General features: G+C 37.1%; 1 protein-coding gene across 1 annotated transcript in view; it reads right to left on the minus strand.

Moving 5' to 3' along the window:
- BANK1 (B cell scaffold protein with ankyrin repeats 1) overlaps positions 1-22,777 on the minus strand; it is a 310,241-nt gene that overhangs the window by 21,729 nt on the left and 265,735 nt on the right. The window contains 3 exon segments of the mRNA XM_032632810.1: positions 9,127-9,432; positions 13,357-13,665; positions 17,019-17,097. Of these exon segments, the coding sequence (XP_032488701.1) occupies positions 9,127-9,432; positions 13,357-13,665; positions 17,019-17,097 (694 nt within the window).

Raw genomic sequence — 22,777 nt, forward strand, 5'->3', positions numbered from 1 at the left:
TTAGCAAGAGTTATGTGTTGCCAATTTCAACAATTTATCAAACGCAGGTCACCACATTTGAATAGGCACGCTAGGGGTGTCATGGCCACAAACAGAAATAGTCACATCAGACACATAACATGAAGATCTTTCGCCTGAAAGTAGTTTACTGACTGCAGACCTATAGTCAGGAGTTGCGGCTTCTTTTTGGGGAGTGGGAGGGGAGAATCTACAAATGATCAGCCAGCACACATGGGGTCATGGATGTGGTTACAGTGTACTCGGGAGATTGGTGGCGATGGGAAGTTGGAAAGTACATATCTGCGTGAAGGAAAATAGCATAGAAATTCTAATTCAGTGAAAATATCAATGAATGCTTTGGTTTCCTAAGGAGAAAACATGAATTTTCTTTCCAGTTTGTAATGGAAACTTTAAGTCTGATAGACGTGTTCCCATAAAAATCCTCTCCCAAAACAGGAAATCTCACTATAAATTACTTTTTCTACTTCTAAGGAACTGAATTTTCATTAGAATAGAATACAAACTTTTTATTTGCATATTTATCCTTTTTGATGCAAATAAGAATATTTCTATTCTTGAAATGTCTCTTATCCAGGAAGTTGGGACACTGAGAGAAAGAGAGCAATCGATTTATGGAATTCTGTGTAATTAGAGCTTGAGGGCATTGTAATGAGTTTATTAGCAAAGTCTCTACTCCACCACTTGGTAGGCAGGTCTTTCTTCATCTTGCTACCAGGCAGGCAACATGTATTGAACACCTACTGCTTGCAGAGCACTGGACTAGGGGCTCGTTTCCTCCCATATGATTTCATGTGTGCTCACTGCTTGATTTTACTTCTTGAACACTTGTATTCAATAAAAAATGATATTAGCGTAGACATTCCTCCAGTAACATCCCTGGTAATTTTCCTTTTGTTTCAAAGAGAAGTGGTTTGGGTTGTTAGGAAGTCACTGCAATACTCTAGAAGCTGCGACGAGTTCACCTTTCGGTTCATGCTTCGTGATTACCAAGAGTAATTTCTCTGGCCTCTTTCTTTTCTCTTATATCAGGAAATATTACTGTCCTAAGAAGTAACCAGTAGGATCTGGTCACGTTCACTTTGAACAAATATTAAATACTAGTTCTGCCAATAAGACTCAAACTACAAAAATGCAGATTGAAGATTTCAAAAGGACAGGGCTGCTTATTTGAGATTTTCCTGTTTCTTGAGGTGGACCTGCTTTGCTATAAACTTCCCTCTCAGAATTGCTTTTGCTGTGTCCCATAGATTTTGGAAAGTTGTGTTTTTATTTCCGTTTCATTTTATTTTCTGACTTCCTCTTTGATTCTTCACTGACCCATTTTTCTTTTTAGTAGCATGTTGCTTAGTCTCCACATGTTTGTGTTTTTCCCATTTCTCCCCTGTAACTGATTTCTAGTTTCATACCATTGTGGTTGGAAAAAATGCTTGATATAATTTCTATCCTCTTAAATTCGTTGAGACATGTTTTGTGGCCTAGCATAGATGCCAGTAGTACTGTCTTAGCCATGACAATCAAAATGTCTCTTAACACTGCCAAATGTCTCCAAATGTCTCCTGGGAGGCAAATCACCACCCGTTAAGACCTGCTACTCTAGGCCAATTGGGCTTCTACTAAAAGACACATTTAACAGAGATTCTAGGAGCATCGTATGTTAAGGGGAAAAAGACCAGACTTCCCAATGTGAGCACATGTCTGAACAACTGCTCCTTGTCAGAGCTGTGCCAGTACTCTATCAGGAAAAGGAGGGAGGCAGAGGATCACGGGGAAAGCAGGGACACTGGGTTTACAAACAGATGATAAATATGTCCTCTATCCTGAGACCACCTGTGATATATATACAAAGTCCTAAAGCTCATGGTTTGGACAAGGTCACCAGGCCAGAGAGTAGAACCTAGGGCACTTGATCTAAGGCTTACTTTAATCCATTTGACAATATTTCTTCACTAATGAGGACAGAGACCAATCCATTCTGCCACATTTATGATGATATGGATTAATTTTCCTAAGAGATTCTACAAGGTTTCTTTTTCTGTTTGCATTTCCATTGCATTGTATGTGATCAATTTCAAGTACAAGTGAATTGCAAGTGGAAAATTTCTGAGAGCAACTGAGTTGTACTTGACATTTGGGGTCCCAGTAGCTGAGTAGCTCTCAAAAAGGTCGTAGACAACTTTGTTGCACTGTAAAATGCCAAGGGCAACTCAGTAGCAATTGAAAATTGAAAGGGAAATTATATTCTACCCCAAATCAGCAACATGGACTCTGAAGAAGGATCTTGGTTTTATTAATTGTGTGAGGGGAAAATGGGAAATTGCCCTTTGATGTTGAAAAATTTTCCCAAATAGGCAGTCATCTCTTTGCAATGATTTATGGATATAATTTTACTACCCATCTATCTATATTATGAAAAGTGCTCATTTCTTTCTTTGATTTGTCTTAAATCAAGAATTTTGTCACTAAGAAGGACTGTGAATCCATGTTATAATTCCTCTATATTCTTGAAGCTTAATGAACCTGATCCTTTCCAGTATTATAGGGAGAAAAAGATGGAGAGAATATGATTCTTAAAAGCAGGCAGACTTCAAAAACTTTTCATTTAAGAAAAATGAGTTATCCTTTTCACTGTTATTAACATAAAATTAGGTTTAGTATAACAAGAATGGAATAAAAAATCCAGAAACATATCTCTTAATAAAATGAACCACGGGTTCAATTTTGTATTAATAAGTTACATTTCTGGGGATAGGAGATGGTGGTGATGGTGGAAATAGAGATTCTCTCTGATACATTATGCTGTGTGAAAGCAGTTAGAATGCTTAGCTATAAGTGAATATCCTAGAACTTTGTCCCCTTAGGTACAGGATTCCCTCTTCATTAGGAGTACTTAGATGGTTTAAAGGAGGGGAGGGCTTCCCTGGTGACGCAGTGGTTGAGAATCTGCCTGCCAATGCAGGGGACACGGGTTCGAGCCCTGGTCTGGGAAGATCCCACATGCCGCGTTGCAACTAGACCCGTGAGCCACAACTACTGAGCCTGCGCGTCTGGAGTCTGTGCTCTGCAACAAGAGAGGCCACGACAGTGAGAGGCCTGCGCGCCGCGATGAAGAGTGGCCCCCACTCGCCGCAACTAGAGAAAGCCCTCACACAGAAACGAAGACCCAACACAGCCAAAAATAATAAATACATAAATAAAAATTTTTTTAAAGAAGGGGAAATTTAGGAATTACTAGGTTGATATATTCTTCTGACCAACCTCTGTAGTGTTAGTGAAGTCTCCTACCCACATTGATGTAGTTCTTGTTACTTTTATCATTTATTTGTCCTTGTACTCATTCAATTAATATTCATCAAATATTTATGGTTTCTGCTATGAGTTCAGCACTGAGCTTGGCACCAAGGATACAAAAACAGATGAGGTTTTGAAAGGCAAAAACAAATGATTGGTCTCTTCTTTTATGGATCTTATGGGTCAGAAGGAAGAAATAAATATTAACTAATGACCCAGAAATAAATACATCAAGAAAGAAAATTGGTCCTACCATGTGTACAAACGTGGTAGCCAGATTGAGCTGGGTCGGGTCTAAATCACACATCTTCCCCTTCCTAGTTTTATCATCATGGGCAAGACGCTGAAACTCACTGAACATCAGTTTCCGTATCTCTATTTTAAATTTATTTATTTATTGTATACCTTGCTTTTTAGGAAAAGTACCTCTTTTTTTTTTTTTTTTTCCCCAGCCACGCCGTGCAGCTTGTGGGATCTTTGTTCCCCACCCAGGGCCCTCGGCAGTGAAAGCACAGAGTCCTAACCACTGGACCACCAGGGAATTCCCTCCGTATCTCTAAAATAAGCCTATTAATGCCAACTACGCAGGATTATTTCATGAATTAGAAATTATCATGAAAGTTGCCTAATAATTATTATCATAAGGAGTAGACTAAGCCAACTTGTTCCTTTAGAGGAAAGGATATCCTGACCCCAATTCCATCTGTAATTGTTTCCTTAACTTCTAACTCTCCAGAATCCAGGAAGCACACACTTCTTCTAGAATTTAACGTTAATCAAAGTCACCGTCTGCCCAGAAACTGAGGAAAGACAAAGTAGAATTGCTTTTAATTATTATCTATTGAGTGTATATCACATACCAAGTACTGTGCTGAGTACTTGTTAATTTTATCTCACTTAAAGATTACAACAATCCTTAAAGTATATGTTATTTCTATTCCCAACTTACAATGAGGAATTTGCATCTCAGATATATGAAGTTATTTACTTAGGTAATATCAGTGAATCTGAATCCTCCTTGTATAGCAGCATTGGGAAAACCCACTTTTCCTCCTGGGCCTTTCTTTCCCGTGTGTCTCCTCTACTGTCACACTTCATTTCAGACACTTCTGGTCATCAAACGTGTGCGGATTTTCCCCCACCAAGCAGCCCTTCAACACTATTTGGATATCCTACAATTGAATTCAATTCTGAGAATATCTACTCAGAGGTAGTGTCAGATCCCACAGACTAAGAGCTCAGTCCCACAAGCCTGCTTCCTCTCTATTTCAGATGCCAATCCCAACTGGTAGATTCCCAGGTTACCCACAATTTCTGTCTGATTTGGTTACAAATTGGAGATTCTCACAACCCCCTCCTCAGGTTTGATTAATTTGCTAGAGCAGCTCATAGGACTCAGGGAAATACTTATTTTAAAGAATATGATAAAGGATACAGATGAACAGCCAGATAAAGAGATGTATAGGGCAAGGTCTGGGAGTCCCCAGTACAGGTAAGTCTGTACCCATGGAGCTTGGGTGTGTCACCCTTCCTATGTGGACCTGTTTGCCAACCTGGAAGCTCCTGGAAACCCCGAATATCAGGGTTTTATTGAGGTTTCCTCACATAGGCATGATTGATCATTAACTCCATTTTTAGCCCTTCGCCCTTCTCTAGAGAATAGGGTTAGGGCTGAAAATTCCAAGCTTCTAATCACTGCTTGGACTTCCCCATACTAACCCCCCTCCAGGAGCCATGCAGGAGTCCACTCAGAGCCGCCTCATTAGAACAAAAACACTCCTACCACCCAGGAAATTACAAGGGTTTCAGGAGCTCTGTGTCAGGAACTGAGGGTAGAAACCTATATATATATATATATATATATATATATATATATATATATATAATTACATATATATATGTATGTAATGCAGTATATATATGTGTGTGTATATCTATCTATCTATATCCCATTATCTCCCAAAAGCCAACATGATTTTCCTGTATCTCTCTGGTTTATTTGCCTAGTCACTTTGCTATAACTTTCTTGAGTTTCTGAAATAGTAAGTTGGGATTATGCATCCTGCATTCTTTTTCCATCCCCTACTCCACATCCTTCTCTTCTGGCTACTACAATAACACACCCTGGATGTGCCAGCATTCTGCTACAACTTCTGTGCTCTGGCAAGAATTACGGTAAATTAATGTTCTTCTAATTGAATGCATGGCTTTCTGGGAAATGGTGTATATTATATTTAATAGATTTGCCTGAGCTAGGAAAGAAAAAAGGAAGCCGTGATGAAAGACATTTACCCTGTGAAATGCAAAGAACATCACAAAAGAATTGGCTGATGAGGTAATGTTTTCCTAATGTGAGCACAGAACGATCAACAATCAATAGCATAAAAGGAAGAAGCAAGCAAGTATATTCCAGTGAAAGAGAAAAGGAAGAAATAATGGAAAGGGACTCTGATGACCTCATTTACAGTTCAGTCTTTGCTACTAATCTGAAATATGGAGAAAATAACCATACGTGCTTTTATATACTTAGGTGCAAAACAAAAACAAAAACACAATCACAGAATGTAACACGGATTCCTGTCTGCATGTAACACAAATGTTGTGAGAACAAATTAGACTGTAATTGAATGAAGGATTTCTTGTAAATGTTGAAGGGTGTTGCGCTTGGGATGAGATAAATAGCCTTTAAAAGTTCTTAGAAACTCAAGATTTCTAAGATTCTTTAAAGTCTGTGTGTGTGTGTGTGTGTGTGTGTGTGTGTGTGTGTGTATATAAATGACAAATTGTACCACTGTTATGTAGGGGATTTACATAATTAACCCACAGAAAAACTTTATCATTTGGTACTCAATAAATCTTTATGTAATTAATAAATATATGAATGAGGAGGAAAACCATCTCAATTCTCTTATTTAATATGGGGCTTGGTTGACAGCCTAAAGCAGTCCTTGTCCCTAATTCCTTCTCTAATGAAACGAGGCAATCACCTATGATGGACAGTTTGTTCTTGGAGAAATTGAATAGAAGTAGTTCTGACCATGGCACACAAGGCACAGTGGGTGGAAGGAGTTATACACTGGACTGAACACAGGGAGAACAAGTTAAACAGTGCACTCTGAGTGGTGAAAGTTCCCAGTCTTTTTCCCACACTCTGATATCAGTGTGCTGGCAACCAGGTATATAAATGTAGGTTAGAGTAAGTTGGAATTTATTCTAGAAATATTGAAAAACGTAGAGAGTAGATCTATCTAAACTAACACTTTGGGGTAATTCAGTGAAAAAGCTGGTTACCTCATTACCCTACAGTGCAGTCCACAAGTTAGCAAGTAGAGTTTTCATTCAGATTTTTGGTGCTTCATTCTTAAACATGAAAGCATCGCTAAGACTAGTCAGATATTTTATGGGGGTATCCAGCATTCCAGACGAAACAAACAAACAACAAGCAAAGATAATACAGACAATATGAGAACTAAAGAAAAATTAAAATCGCAGAAATTTAAAAACTCAAAGCAAAATGAAACAAAAGCCATGACAAAGATATTGAACTTCATTGCCTGCACCACAACTAAAGAAAGAGAAAAGAATGATATAGAACAAGAACAAATGGAAAACAAGAATGCTCTCATGGAAAATAAGAATAGGACAGTTGATAGAAGGATGACAAGATGAAGAGCAAAAAGCAGAGAAATGCAACATGGGACTCTCTATTGTGGTCCTGAGAACTCCCTAGGGATTGAGATACAGAAGATGATGTACCTCTTCAAAAATTTCCAGAATATAACTAAATTCTGTTATTGAGTTATATATCTAACTTCCCTCTTCAAAATTATTTATTGGGATTTAGTAACCTTGTCACAGAGCTAGTACAGTTGTCCTTGGCATCCGCAAGGAAATGGTTCCAGGACCTCCCTCCCCCATACCAAAATCTGCAGATGCTCAAGTCTCTTTTCTAAAATGGTATAGTATTTGCCGATAACCTCTGCACATCCTCTCGTATACTTTAAGTCACTCTAGATTACCTATAATACTTAATGCAATGTAAATGCTATAAAAATAGTTGTAAATACAATATAAATGTTATGTAAGCAGTTGCCCTGGAGGGAGATTTGCTTTGTGGTACTTTCTGGAATTTTCTTTTATTGAATATTTTCTATGTGCAGTTGGTTGAATCCTCAGATGTGGAATCCACGGATATGAAGGCCTGACTGTAATATCCTAGAGCCACTATGGTAGACAATCTGAGAAGTTCTAATTACAGCTTATTCCCTCCCTTAATAATCTAGATAATTGTTCCAGCTGACACTTTATTTTAGCTGAAACCTTTATTAATTTGTTATTGTTTCCTTTTTTTTTTTTTTTTTTTTAAATTATTTATTTATTTATTTATTTTTGGCTGTGTTGGCTCTTCGTTTCTCTGCGAGGGCTTTCCCTAATTGCGGCAAGCGGGGGCCACTCCTCATCGCAGTGCGCGGGCCTCTCACTATCGTGGCCTCTCCCATTGCGGAGCACAGGCTCCAGACGCGCAGGCTCAGTAATTGTGACTCACGGGGCCAGCCGCTCTGCGGCATGTGGGATCCTCCCAGACCAGGGCTCGAACCCGTGTCCTCTGCATTGGCAGGCGGATTCCCAACCACTGCGCCACCAGGGAAGCCCCTGTTTCCTTTTTTATAATACTGTCTTGAATGCTATCAGCAGTAGATCCCTGTTAAGTAGGTATCTAGTACATTGGTAAAAAACTTGCTAAATTTTCTTATACAAACCTCTCAACACATACCACTTAAACAATAGAATGGTTTCTTTTGAACATGTTAAGCACAGATGAGTAACTGTGTTCTTTTTGAGTGGATTTGTGGTGTATATTTAAATACTCTGGGTACCCGGTTTAGGCTATTTGAATGTATAATATATTGCCTCTCAGCTTTAGTTGTCACCCCAAAATTTGTTTGATTCCAAACATTTTGTTCAAAAATCTCTAATAAAGGGTCAAATTGTACTGTATATTTATTTGCATAGCTGTTGCCTAGAACTCCTCAAGGATGCAGACATTGTTTTATTCCACATCCTCAGTCTCTAGGATGGTACCTTAACCCCCAAAGACACTCAGTGCATGTGCCTGTGATACTGATGAATAAAATTCATGTCTTAGACACTAGGAGCTCATGGAGTGCACCAAACCAGAGAGTACAGGAGTGTTAGGAAAGAACAGCCAAGTCAGTATATCCTGCTGGGGTTACAGATATAAAAAAGCTCTAGGGATTTGCTATTTTTTTATTTAGATTTAACTGAGATGAGAAAGGAGAATTGAAGTCTAAAATGAAGTAGAAATTCTATCATAGATGAAGTGAATCTTAATCATTGGGGTGAAGTGCAATTATCGGAGGAACTGGGGTTGCATATCTAAGATTCTAGTACTCAAAACTGTTTAGGTTTTTAAAGTTATCTTAAATGGAATGAGGGGCAAAAAGGAACGTACCTACCTTCTCTTCGTGTGTTGCACATTATTCACAGGTGCTGAGCTTCCCTCTTACAGAATTATGGAAGAAGCATCAAACAGTATTTCCCCACACATATTATGGTTTCATGCTCTTTGGATGGTTTGTCAAAATTATCCTCCTTAATCAACAATTACAAACCAGAGCCCTACATATTGTTCTTATTTTCTTTATTCATTGTGTTTTTAAATTTAAAAATGGTCCAATACAGCTTACCTGTGACTCGAAAAGATGCTTTTCATCTTTTGGGCTTTAGATCCCACCCAAAAAGAGGCCACCCCCCAAAAAACACACAAACAGTAACAGCAGCAGCAAAACAAATTACCTTGCGCTATATAAGGCGTAGTTTCCTCTTTTGGAGGGATGTTTGTGGGTCGTGGTGTGGGAGCAGGAGGTCTGTTCAGAATGAATGACCGGCTTCCAAGTTTTTTCTTTGTACTCCTCTTGGCCAGTATCGTGTCATATTCATTGTCATCAATCTCAGCAAAAGTGTACGGGTCTTCCTCCTCTTGCTGGTCTTCCTCATCTTCTTTCTGTTCTTCTTCTCCTCTGGGTTCACCTCCTGTTTCATGTCTTGCACTGGAATCACACCAGCTTTGACTTCTTCCCATTTGGCCTTCCGACGTTTTCCCTGCTTATGAAACATTTAGATGGTGGTTACTCATACCTTAAGCATTACTGGTGTCCATCTGTCACCTGCTTGAACCACACCCCCAAACAATTTATATATTATCCTATAAATTCCAAAAAGAGAAAAGTGAACCATGTAATTTACTAACATATCCTCCGGCAGTTTGTAACTGTTGATTTGTCAGAAAAAGTTTGTTAAAGACCTGGATTTCTTTGAAAATATATAAATAAGCATATAAATATTTTCCACATAGTTTATGAATGATTTAATATCAGGAAATCAAATTATAAAACTAAGCCTCAAATTCCAAATGTTTTGAAAGCTTGTGTTTTTCAAGCATAATGCTCTCAGATTTTTTATTTTTAAATTTGAAGTCATATTACCTTTTATAGGGATTAAACTGGGTATTTTGCCTAAAATTCAATTTCTCTGAAAATGACAGAGGGGAATAGCCAAAACCACCATTGTTTGGTTTCTTACACTGTGTCTCACTCTGGCTCTCTTGCTTTCTATAAGCCAACTTATACCTCACTCTTTGATAAGGGACACTGAAAGTAGGGTTCATGACATAAAAGATGGCATGGAAAATCAATGGCTTGAAGATTAATTCATATGAAAAGAACAGTCTTTCATGTTTTTTATATTCAAAAATATCTTTACATATTTTTATAGGAATGTATTAAAGTATTCTAGCAGCAGTTTATTTAGAAGACAAAGATATTGTATACTGTGTCAATAAGTAAGTTGAAGAGAATTTGGATGGCTCTCTCTGCCGGACCAATGAGAATTTTTTTTAAAATGTGCCCTTTTGACAAGTGTTTTGCTTAAAGTATTATTGAGAACAATAAAAATGGAAAGGATTTCAGTTATTGACTGAAAAGTCATTAATTTTCTGTGTTGTTCTGAGATTCATGCACGTGAACTAAAGGAGAACTAGTCTCCCTTCTCTTTGGTGAGAATCTGACCAAAAACTTTAGTTTACTTAATGGATATTTTAGTGGAAAAACTTAGGAGATAGGGAGAAAGACAAGCTGTTAGAGCAGAATAAAAGGATATTATTCTAAGAAGATTCAGCAATTGTTTTGGGTAGGCTTATGAGGAGAGACCAGAGGAGAGTCCAAGATCATCTCTCAACAGAGCCTTAGCTTGTTTCAGTTAGTTTAACCCAAGAAGTATGAACGCCAACATGCCTGGCACTAACTTTAAAATCTCTACGACTTGCCTTTTTCCTTATGAATAATATGGTTTTGAGATTCTGACTTCATGATTTCTGTTTCACTGACAGCATCCCAGGTGAAACTAGATTAAGTGTGTGGGAAACACTTGCACAGTGTTTCATTTTTAGTGGAATGTGTCAACTATCTTACTTTTATGAACTGATTTCCTGAGCTGTTAACTCTCTTTGTTCCTCCACCCACCTCCTTCCCCAACTCTTTCTAAAGTTGGGCTTGCACTAGAAATAATACATTTCACTTTTCATTTCCCAATGTATGAGATTGTACTTTTCATGTTGGAGTTGGACCTGAGTTTTCTCAACTCAGGTTGTACATTAATGAATAACGATTAAAATATATCATTCCTATAATTCCAATTTTTGAAATAATTGGGAAAGAAGGTGTAAGAAAGATAAGAATCCCAAAATCCCAGGAAACCTGTTCATGGAATTATTTGACACATTCTAATTACGGGCCCTAGGGTCTTGGGTCTTAGTCAAAAGAACATTATAATGATTGTTGCCTTGAAAGTTTGTTGCGAAGATAAAAAGAGACTGGATGTTCTTTATAAACTGAAAAGTGTTCTGTAATGTTCTATGTTATTGTTTTCTCCAATGACTATGTCCATAAATCCATCATAAGGAATTTGATGCTTAGGGGATTGATGAGGTGGCCCCTCTTTTTCAGTTACTTGAGGGCATATGGAAGGTACTCTTAAAGAACAATTCCTGAAGGTATCACTAGCTAAAGTCAAAGAACCCAAACAAAGTCTCTGGCAAAAAATAAGTGGTAGCTTCCAGTCTTACTTTCAAAGAACTTAATCAAAGAATTTTAAGAAAAAAGATTGGTATTTTACTTTCCATTTACTTCCAATATTAGCACTATGAAAAAAAATGATATTAAAAGTAATGCTGAATTGAAAATGTAAAAATACAGTTTTTAAATAAAAGGGAAGGGTTTTTGTATTATTTTGCCTTTTATATTTGGTACTTTTCAGAAGATGTATTAGCCAACATTATACTTCTGGTCCTAGATATCTGGTGAAAATTACTCTCTGTGGAGTAATTTTAGACCTCCTAACCAACATACCATATGTGGAAACTGACATTAGAAAAAATATGATTTAATATTAGCTCCTTTAAGAGCTTTAACGTGATATAAGACAATTTTGCTTTCTTAATAATTAATTTTAATAATTAGATAAAATTATCCACATCTGTAAAAGTGAGAAAAATATACTAGAATTTTGTTGTCAGTGGACTACGAAACTACATCTCTCCCTCCCTCCCGGTATTGCTAACCCTACTTCCTTGATCTATCTCAACAGTCTGTAAGAGCCTGGCACAGTAGGTGATCAATAAATGTTTGCTGAATGAGCGAATGAATCAGAGAAGTACCATTAGGCTTCCCATACTTTCCATTAAGCAGTACTTTCCATCTCTAAATATAGTGCATAATCTTAGCAAAGTTTCACGTTAATCAGCTTGAACTTTTATAGAGATAAGGCCTTCAAGGACACAAATGCTAAACTTCATAGCTTCAAAGTTCACTTTTAAAACAGTCTTTATAGACTTCATATAGCCTTTTAGGACTTGACAACTAGAGTGACAAATGGGGTTTTAATAATAGATATTTCTTTCATCCTTCTTATTAAATTTTCTTTGTAAGACCATTTTATGAATTTGGAAAGTAAACATGAAATAGTGATCAATAAAGTGGGTGGTAATTGGTGGCTCTAGGAGTGAGCATGGAAGTCCGTTGGGCTGTTGAACATTCCAGGCAGATAAGCCTCATATGGAAGCTCCTCTGGATAGTTTCCTGCCCTCCACCCCCAACCCCCCCCCCCCCCCCACCCCCATGACACACCTTAGTTCCTGCATCTGGGAAGAAATGCTGTCACAGCCATTTAACGGTTGTTCTTCCCCTTTAGCAAGACAGATTTTTTTGACTTTGGTCTCAAGGCAGCGTGTGATAGACCCTTTACCACTTGCTTCCCCTGCAGCTACCAACTGAGTGAAGTGTCCAAGGTCGTTTTCAAATCTGTAACACATTAGCCTTTCTCTTTTGTCAGAAAACTGAGAGGTGTTTTATTTTTTGCGGTACGCGGGCCTCTCACTGTTGTGGCCTCTCCCGTTGCGGAGCACAGGCTCCGGACGCTCAGGCTCCGCGGACATGGCTCACGGGCCCAGCCGCTCCGCGGCATGTGGGATCTTCCCGGACCGGGGCACGAACCCGTGTCCCCTGCATCGGCAGGCGGACTCTCAACCACTGCGCCACCAGGGAAGCCCTTTGAGAGTAGTTTGTAAAAGCTAAGTTGTTGCTTACTTTTCCACATGATGCTTGAGGTTCGTTTTATGTGAAGAATTACAGACTCCTTCCAAGTTTTATTTCTTTACTTACAGAAAGTTTTGTAATGAGACTTTTTTCCTGGAAGAAAAAAGAAAGAAAAAGAGAGAGGGAGGGAGGAAGAATGGGAGCGAGGAATAGTGGAGGGTGGGGGGCAGAGAGAGAGGAAAGGAGGAAAGAAGGAAGGAAGGGAGGAAGGGAGTTAGTGGGAGGTATCTCTTACCTGATTTCTGAGGCCCTAGTTGTTAAAGAACAGGAGGAAATCTTCTCTGGGTTTTAAAAGTTGATCTTTGTATGGCTTCGCCACTATATGCTATGTAAGCGTGTCAAAGTTTTGTAGTTGTTGTTTTAACCTTAACCTTACCTTGTAATGTGAAGTGAGGTTTTTCCAGTGGGAAGGCAGCTGTTACAGGTCGCGGTGGAGGGAGAGGTGGTCTGCTGCTCACGAGGGGCCCTCGGGAATTATTTTCTGGGTTGTCTCCAGGAATGAACGTGTACAAGTCATCATACTGGTTCTCACTCCCACTGTCAACCTCTGGTGGGCGGTGCTTGGTCTCCGTGCCTGATTCATGCTCTTTTTCTTCCTCTGCCGTTTCATTCACCTCTGCTCCTTCCGCCCTCTGCCTGTACGGCCGCCAGCTTTCATGATGGAGAACTGGGCTCTGTATGGCTGCTTATGATGAAGATTGTATGATTTCATGTAAACACACCATCTGGAGGCATTTCATATTTTCTAACTTCGTACAGAAGTGGTGGTAATGTTAATTAAACTTTTATGATCTGATACAGGGGAAAGCTGACAAATGCGTAATTTTGGTGAATAGTCATTCTTGGGCTTTTATAATATTTACCAAAGAAAGCTCCATTATATCTTGCTACCTCAGTTTATGACACTCTCATACACATAATGATAAATAATATTCGGATACTACATGTATAGAAAAATATTCTGACTCTCTAGAGTTATTATTTAACCAGATTCAATATATGACTGCATTACCATATTTTTATTAGAAAACAATATAACTAACCTAATAAGTAATAAGTAAGTGATGGAAAAGGTAAAGGCAAGGAACAAAAATCTTAACTTGCCTGTAAATAATGCAATGAAATGAATCTGTGGTTTTTATTTAGTTATTATTTTAACATATTTATCACCAGATGACATCTTAATTCTTGAAAATATTACTTGAGAAAAGTGTTAATATTTTTTGATGGGGAAGGCATCCAAATCACCAATAGTAAGTAAATATTTTTAAGGCTCAGTTCTCTCACCAAAAAATCTTTTCTGTCCTGAAACGTAACCAAATGATTCAGTCACATTTCCTCCATTCTAAGAATCATGATTCCATTATTTGTGTTTATACTGTACATAGTAAAATGCTCTCTAACCACTCAGGGAGAAAATAGAAAAAATATATTATAACGCAATAACTTTAAATCTTAAAACCTTTTTCTTTATATTTTCTTTATAGAAATTGTGCTCTAAATAAAGTAATCATACAAAGTTAAAATGAACTTTGGAATCTCTGTATTGGAGGGAAAATGTGAATTGCTGTCATGAGTGCGACAGAAAAGCAAGTAATTGTTGTTTTAAAGTGTCGCTAAACTAAAATATAGCTAAAGAAGACAAATGGCAGAGTACAAAGAGGAATCATTTTTAGTTGAAGAGTTACACTGTAGACATTCTTCAGCAATGAGAGAAAAGTTAGTCATGTGGGAAAATCATGCCCATGACAGTACTACATATTTCTACGTGAATTTTATTTTTAATTTCTCTCTTTCGCTCATGTGAGAAAGAAGAAACGTCTAGCTGCCAGTGTTAGAACTGCAAACCAAGATTCTTTAATTACCAGCCTGGGTAGAGCAGGTGGACTTTCATTCTTGCACAGATCTCTGCCCAGACCTCATTCAGCTTTCTGGCTGTAACCCCAAACACAGCCTGAAACACAGAAGTCTCTAGAAATATTGATGGAGTAAATGATGGAGTGGCTGAAAAGAAATCATTGCTGATGCTTGCAAAGGGGATTCGCTATTTCAGTCTGGGAAAATCGATCATCAGCTTAGAACTACATTCATGCTACAGGCAATTACTTGTAGCCACTCTTATGTTTATGTATTCGGTGTTTATATTTTACATAAACACTGCCCAAGCAAGCAACAGAGTCTCCTTGGTCCTTGTCAAATACGCCTAAACCTGGAATACAGCCCTGGAGAGTCAGATGTGGTTGGTCAGTGAGTTTTAGCAAGCTTCATAGCAGTGGTGATACCAATGGAAATCTGCTGACTTAGGGTGTTCTATGCTTCACCCTCACTCCAACGCAAGAGTCAGAGGCTTGAGTCCAGTCGCACAGAGTTTCGTATATGAGACAGTTCCAGGTCCAAACTGTCTGTAGAAATGGGGTTGTGCTGTACCAATAACTGAAATAATGTCTTCTTCTCATAGGTAGTACTTCAGAGGATTACGTGGCATGATAAATATATGGTCATTATCAACGATGGCCTTTATCATCACTTTCATTATCATTAAAAATTATAACAAATCATTAAGTCATTAAAAAGATAATAAAATGTATAACTTTAAAAGAGTGCATCAATTTATTACATTAATATTTAGCATAATTTTGTGTTCTGCAATAGTGTTTGAAGAGTTTACCGATTTTGCCAAAGTATGCTAGTTAAGGCATTGTGTTTAATGTTATTTGCTTTGCTGGTCAGCCCATCATTTGAAAAACTGGTGGTCAGGAACGTTTAATGGAGCGTCATCTGCGAACTGTTCAAAGTGCAGATGACCTGAGGCAAGAGCCTGCTTGATGTGTGAGGTGTCACTTTGGCTGTGAACAAGCGAGAGAGTGGTCAGAGATGGGACCATCAAGATTATCTAGGGCCTTATAGGCGATGATAAGGATTACAAGTACCATGGGAAGGTACTGGAGAATTTGGAGCAGAAGAGTGATTAGTTCCTTTTGGAAGCATAGAATATTAGGGGCAAATTGGGAGGAAGCTATTGCAGGGTTTCTTAACGGCATACCACTGGCATTTTTGACAAGATAATCCTGTGTTTCATGGGGCACATCCTGTGCACTGCAGGATATTTAGCAAAATTCTAAAAATTTCTAGCAAAATTCCCTTCTCAAAATCATGACCAAAAAAATCTCCATTCATTGACGAATATCTTCTGTTGGGGTCAGAAAATAGTGCTTCATTGAGAGCCACTGGGCTATTGCAATAATCCAGGGGAGAGCAGATGACAGCACGGATTAGGATAAGTAACAATGAAAGGGTGAGGAAAGTCTGGCTGTTTTGCAAAGGTACAGTCCACAGTATTATCTGATTGGATACAGGGTAGGACAGAAAGTAAAAAAGGGTGACTGAAGTTTTTGGACTGAATTGAACAAGGAAGGAGTCTTCATTTACTGAGATGGGGAAGTCAGCGGGTAGAGCAGATTTGGGAGTGGTGGAGTTAGGGTTTTCAGATTTGGAAATGTTGGGTGGGAGACGGCTATCAGACTTGCTGGTGAAGATGGTGAGCAAGCTGCTGTATACCAGTGGAAACAGGCATGATAGGTAGCGTTATGTACATGGAGGAAGACTCTCAATTAGTTTTCTAGAATATAGAACTACATTCTATTACAGCCAGCAGGGAGCGTAGAGAGTCCTAATACAAACTTCTCATTTCCTAGCTGAGAAAACCAAGGTCTGAAAAGAATGTGACTTTGTTTAAAAAAAAAACTGAAAAAATATAGTTGTCAAATAGAATATTTATATCAACCTGACTTGTGTATTCTCTTTGGGTGGGAAAAACTGCTGGTTTGATTATTAAACACTGAACTTATTAGAAATATTTAAATTAGCAAGATAATGTAGTCATATCTCTACCAGATGATACACTGTAAGTCGTTCAGTTAATTAAATGTCTTTCCATGCTCTCCATGCTTTTCTATGCTCTCTTCAGTTTTACTTTTATCAGTCACATATACCTTAATACGAATGTTGTTTATGTACATAACATATAGGAACACTTACTAGGAGAACATGTAGAAAATGAGGTAATATCCTCTTCATAGTCACTTTCTTCCTCATTATTTCTGCTAACTTCTTGGATCTGAAGACAAAAAGGAATGTAATTTTCAATTATATGTATTAATCTTAATAAATCTGCATTTTCACACATACCAAATTGTCAGCTAATACCTTACATATCTCAGCCATTATATTTGGGCCATCTATAATTTTTTCAATGACACAGTATTAAAAGTGTAACTGGAACAATATAACATTTACAATAAAGAGATTTTTAAATGGACCTTTTTTAAGATTCACAGCAATAATTATGAAATTTTTACAATAAATAACTCCTGAATGAAAAGGAAGGCAACTATTTCTTTTAAAAACCATGAGCTTTGCTTCCTTTTGAACATTTCTGGTATCTTTTACCAGTTCAAAAGATATTCTTAATGACATCAAGGATTATAATACAGTATATATAAGACAGTGAAATTTTAAAGTGGTTTATTTTCCATCTTTAAAAAGAAAAAGGAAACTGAGTAAGGGAATTTATGTTTGTCTTTCTGAAATCAGTTCCACTACACTTAGAAGGGAGAATTACTGAGAAGCATAGAAGCCCGCTTTTTTTCCTCTGAAACTGCTAGTGTTTGCTTATAATCTCTGAAGGAGGCATGGGGTCTAAAGTAGTGGAACATGTTGGTGTTTGCTGAGAAAGCTAAGTAACTCCAGTGAGAGCTCGATTTGTGCAAAAGCACACAGAGAAAGAGACGGAGCTTGGTTGCATTAACATAGGTCACGTTTCGTTACCATGAACTCCAAGTGATTATTCAAATGATTTGTGCTTCTGTTCTTAATAAAATTGAAATGACTAGTCCATTTGCTCTACGTTTGGAATGTCCCTTTAAATTACTTTTCTGTACACCAGGAACGAACACGACATTGTAAATCAACTATACTTCAATTAAAAAAAAGAAAATGAGCTTCTGCATCAGGCTCACTATAAAAATCTTAAGGAAATTTTTATTTTCAAGATTCCAGTGGAAATCAAAGAATATATATATAATCTATAAACAGAATATATATATTCTTTTCCATATTATTTTCTATTTAAATTATATTTTCCCCTTTGTGGACTCAATTAAATGCTAATGTAAAAAAATCACTTAACTTTACTAGGGAGATTGATTGATATTTAGTTGATATTTGTATACTTTGGTATTAAAAGCACTGTTGATATGGTCATTTTTTGTTTTCAGTTAGCCTGACCTCTATATTTCACAAGGTAGATCAAGAATACATTAAAAAAATCCATAATACTCTTAAAATCACATCAAGGACGTTTTTACTAGTTGAATAACAGGAATGTTTTACAAAGATTTCAGGAATTATGTGAAAATTTCCACTATACTATTCACAAGCCTAGACGTTATAAGCTCAAAATCAGTCTCTTAATAAAGAGTCTATGGGCAAGTATGTAGGGGTGTGTGTGTGTCACATACTGAGGTTGAAACATAATGGAATCATTTTTATGTTATAACTTAAGCTTTATGACATGTGTGCAAACAAACACACAAGCCTAAAAGTGTCTTGAAGGAAATGGCTTCCAAATTTAAAAAATAGCCAACTTTGATTTGGGCACTTTCATAAATATTATGTAAAACCGATATTTTGTATAATCAGGCTATGTAGAAAGTAACTGTTTTCTCAGGAATGAAAGGATCTTTCGACATATTTACACTAAAAACCAATTGTGTCTTACTAGAATTCCTTACACTTACAATCATATTTATTTTGGAAAAATGTGTTATATCTAATGATATATTAATAACTGGTGAAATCAATGATGGCTTAAAAGTATGATGACACTCTGACATCTAATCACTTTAATACTTTGTTGTGTGGTACAGTGGACAGAGAATGGATTTTGAAGTCAGTCTAAGAACAAATCATAGTTCTATTATTTATTAGCTGTGTGACACTGGGCACTTTACTCTAAATTTCAAGATTCTGTCCTGCAAAATGTGGATAGTAGTATCTATACTATCAATTTGCTGGGAAGGTTAAATTAGGAAATGTAAGCAAAACACATTATTACATCTACCACATAGTAAGTTCTCAATAAATGTAATCTGCATATGTTAGATATTCCTTTCTTCATTCACACTTAAGCAAGCACGGTGACCACACTGATTTGATGCGGGAATCATCAATAATGAGCCAATAATTATTTAACTTAATTCTTCTGAATTGTGTGCCTTTGGACGTTCTGCTGTGACAGAAAAAGAACTGGAATATAAACTTTCTGATCGAAGTGTGGCAGTATGATTTTATTATTAAAAACATCTCTATAATTTACAAGCTAATAGAGATGATAAGAATCAGAGGAAGAAATATTTAATTCTTTAATAAGTTTCTTTATCTGGGGCTAGAGTCTGACTTTATTCATTAATTTATCAAATATTTATGCAGGCCTACTATGTGCTAAATACTCTATTAGTAACTAAGGTAAATAGTTAAAAGTTTAAAAGATACACAATCGCACTCTCCAAAAATATCCCATTTTTATTGGGAGGGGAAATAAATCAAAAAGTAATTAGAATACAATATTTTATTTATTTCATTACCATAAACTCAATCCTTACAGGTGAAATGTAAAATTAAGAAATAACCAGATAATCAGGGAAAAGTTTTATTCGTTTGCTTTTTGGGTGAGGAGATTGGATTAAAAAATTATCTTGACACTTGCCATGACTGCCACTTCTCTAAATGAAAAAAATCCAGCTTTAACAATAAAATCTATTAGCTGAACATGCTCAGAGTAATATTCTAGGCCGTAGATAGTCCTTGTAAGCACACAATGTTTGATAAAATTTAAATCATTCCTTATCAAAGATAAAAGAACTTCTTGTTGACTGAGGTATATAAAGCTCCACGTGGCTTTGGCATTTAGTACAGTATAATTAATCATAATATTCTGATTTTAAGGGAGTGAATAAAAACGATCTTCACATGACAGTTGGTTTCTAAATATTTTTATGAGCTTCTGAAGATATTGTAATTAGCCCAACGTTTGTCCAACGTTCCACGGTGTTGATTATAAATGATTTTACCAGCTTTAAAGCACATGACAGTCTGTTCAGAGACATATGTATATGTCTCTGAAGAGTAACAAATTGACCTTGTAATATTTTATTCATTACCCAAAATGAACGCACTAGGCTTCAGAATCTGCATTAATATTCCAATGGAAGTAATAAAGATTTTTCCTACTAAATGTTAAGAATGAAGAACGTTACACAAAAGCTGTGCATGACGGCAAACATACAAGTCTCAAAAAAAATTTCAAGGTCATATTGTAGAAGTGTATCTTAGTTTTCATGACATCTTTTAAGAGAATTTTTTTTCCTTAGGCCATCCAGGAATATGGCCTAGAAGCAGACTTATATAATTCCTCATGAAAGTTTCTTTTTATATCATGGGAAATGGAATCCTGAATGTAAAAACTAAATAGGAACTCTGTCTGTGATTGAAAGAGGAATGAGGAAGAATCAAATAGTTGTGGAGCAGTTAAACTCTGGTGGGGAAAAAGTGGACATTTTCCTTAGCATGGACCAAAATTTTGTTAGAATAACCTGAGGATATATGCTCTATTTTTTAAGACAGAATCTTAATATAAAAAATTAAGTGATGAAAAGATAATTTGACCAGGTGGACAAAGGTTAGAAGTCTCATTCTACACAATGAGAAATTCAAGTTTTTAATTGTAACCAACAAAACAATCTGGTGCAGTGAAAAGAACAGGTGCCAAGGGGACAGGTGATGGTTTCATCTGAAAGTTAGTAAAAAGGGAGAAAAAAACCAGCAGGAATACTGAAATCTATTTCCTCAAACTTAGGAAAACAAATCTGAAAAAATTTAGCTTTAAAAAGATTCTGGAAGGTTGGCTTCTGTAGCTGGCACATCTCTTGTTCTGACCTCGACTCACTTGGTGTGTTCACCCAGCTCTTCTCTCAACCTGAGGCCGCCCTCAAGCCAATCTCCCTGAGTGGTGACACACAGGGCTCCAGTCCTGGTGCTGACAGCTTCTGGTCTTAGTCTCTGCCCATCGGCTCTAACTAGAGTTGTGAACTTCAAGCTTGGGCACCTGACCCTTTTAACTACACTCTAGTCCTATTTTGATAATGTTTGTTTGTAATCCATCACAGTCGTGGTTGCATTTGTGAGGTACTAACACCTTTATTGGGCCATATGCTTGGTTTAAATTCAGCCATCGTTCACTAAAATGTGAATGATTAAAATCCATTCCTTTGTTAAGGTTGTAGTTGTAAAAGTAAGAAAACAGTTATCTTCATTTAAAATTAAGGAATCCAAAATCTGAAAGGAATCTGTGGATGTCTAGTTTATTTTCTTGTTCATACACTGATATAATGCTAAAAGCATGATGCCACAATAAAACTGTAATAATTTATACAGTTCTCCAAGCAAGTTAGTTTTAAAATGTAGCATAAAACATCTTTTCTGACCACAACGTTATGAGATTAGAAATCAATTACAGGAGGGACTTCCCTGGTGGTCCAGTGGTAGAGGATCCACCTTTCAGTGCGGGAACGCAGGTTCGACCCCTGGTCGGGGAGCTAAGATCTCACATGCCACAGGGCAACTGAGCCCACCCGCAACAACTACTGAGCTCGCGAACCTCAATGAGAGAGCCCACATGCCGCCACTACACAACCCATGTGCCCTGGAGCCTGCGTGCCACAACTAGAGAAAAGCCCATGTGCACCAAAACTAGAGAGAAGCCTGAGGGCTGCTACAAAAAGACTGCGCGCTGCAACGAAAGATCCCACATGCCTCAACGAAGATCCTGTGTGCCACAACTAAGACCCAATGCAGCCAAAAGATAAATAAGGAAAATACATAAATATTAAAATAAAGAAATCAATTACAGGAAAAAAAACTATAAATAACACAAACTCATGGAGGCTAAACAATATGTTACTAAATAACCAATGGATCACTGAAGAAATCAAAGAGGAAATAAAAAATACCTAGAAACAAATGACAATGAAAACACGATGACCTAAAACCTATGGGATGTAACAAAGGCAAAACCTATGGGATGTAAAAGGGAAGTTTATAGCAATACAATCTTACCTCAAGAAACAAGAAAAATCTCAATAAACAACCTAAACTTATACCTAAAGCACTAGAGAAAGAAGAACAAACAAAACCCAGTTAGTAGAAGGAAAGAAATCATAAAGATCAGAGCATAACTAAAAGAAATAGAAATGAAGAAAACAAAAGCAAAGATCCATAAAACTAAAAGCTGGTTCTTTGAGAAGATAAATAAAATGGATAAACCTTCAGCTAGACTCATCAAGAAAAAGAGGGAGAAGACTCAAATCAATAAAATTGAAATGAAAAAGGAGAAGTTACAACTGACACCACAGAAATACAAAAGATCATGAGAGACTACTACAAGCAACTATATGCCAATAAAATGGAGAACCTGGAAGAAATGGGCAAATTCTTAGAAAGGTACAATCTTCCAAGACTGAACCAGGAAGAAAGAGAAAATATGAACAGACCAATCACAAGCACTGAAATTGAAACTGTGATTAAAAATCTTTCAACAAACAAAAGCCCAGGGCTAGATGGCTTCACAGGCAAATTCTATCAAACATTTAGAGAAGAGCTAACACCTATCCTTCTCAGACTCAAAAAAACTGCACGGGAAGGAACACTCCCAAGCTCACTCTATGAGGCTGCCATCACCC

This window comes from Phocoena sinus, chromosome 5 (assembly GCF_008692025.1).
Source record: "Phocoena sinus isolate mPhoSin1 chromosome 5, mPhoSin1.pri, whole genome shotgun sequence".
Taxonomy (NCBI): Eukaryota; Metazoa; Chordata; class Mammalia; order Artiodactyla; family Phocoenidae; genus Phocoena; species Phocoena sinus.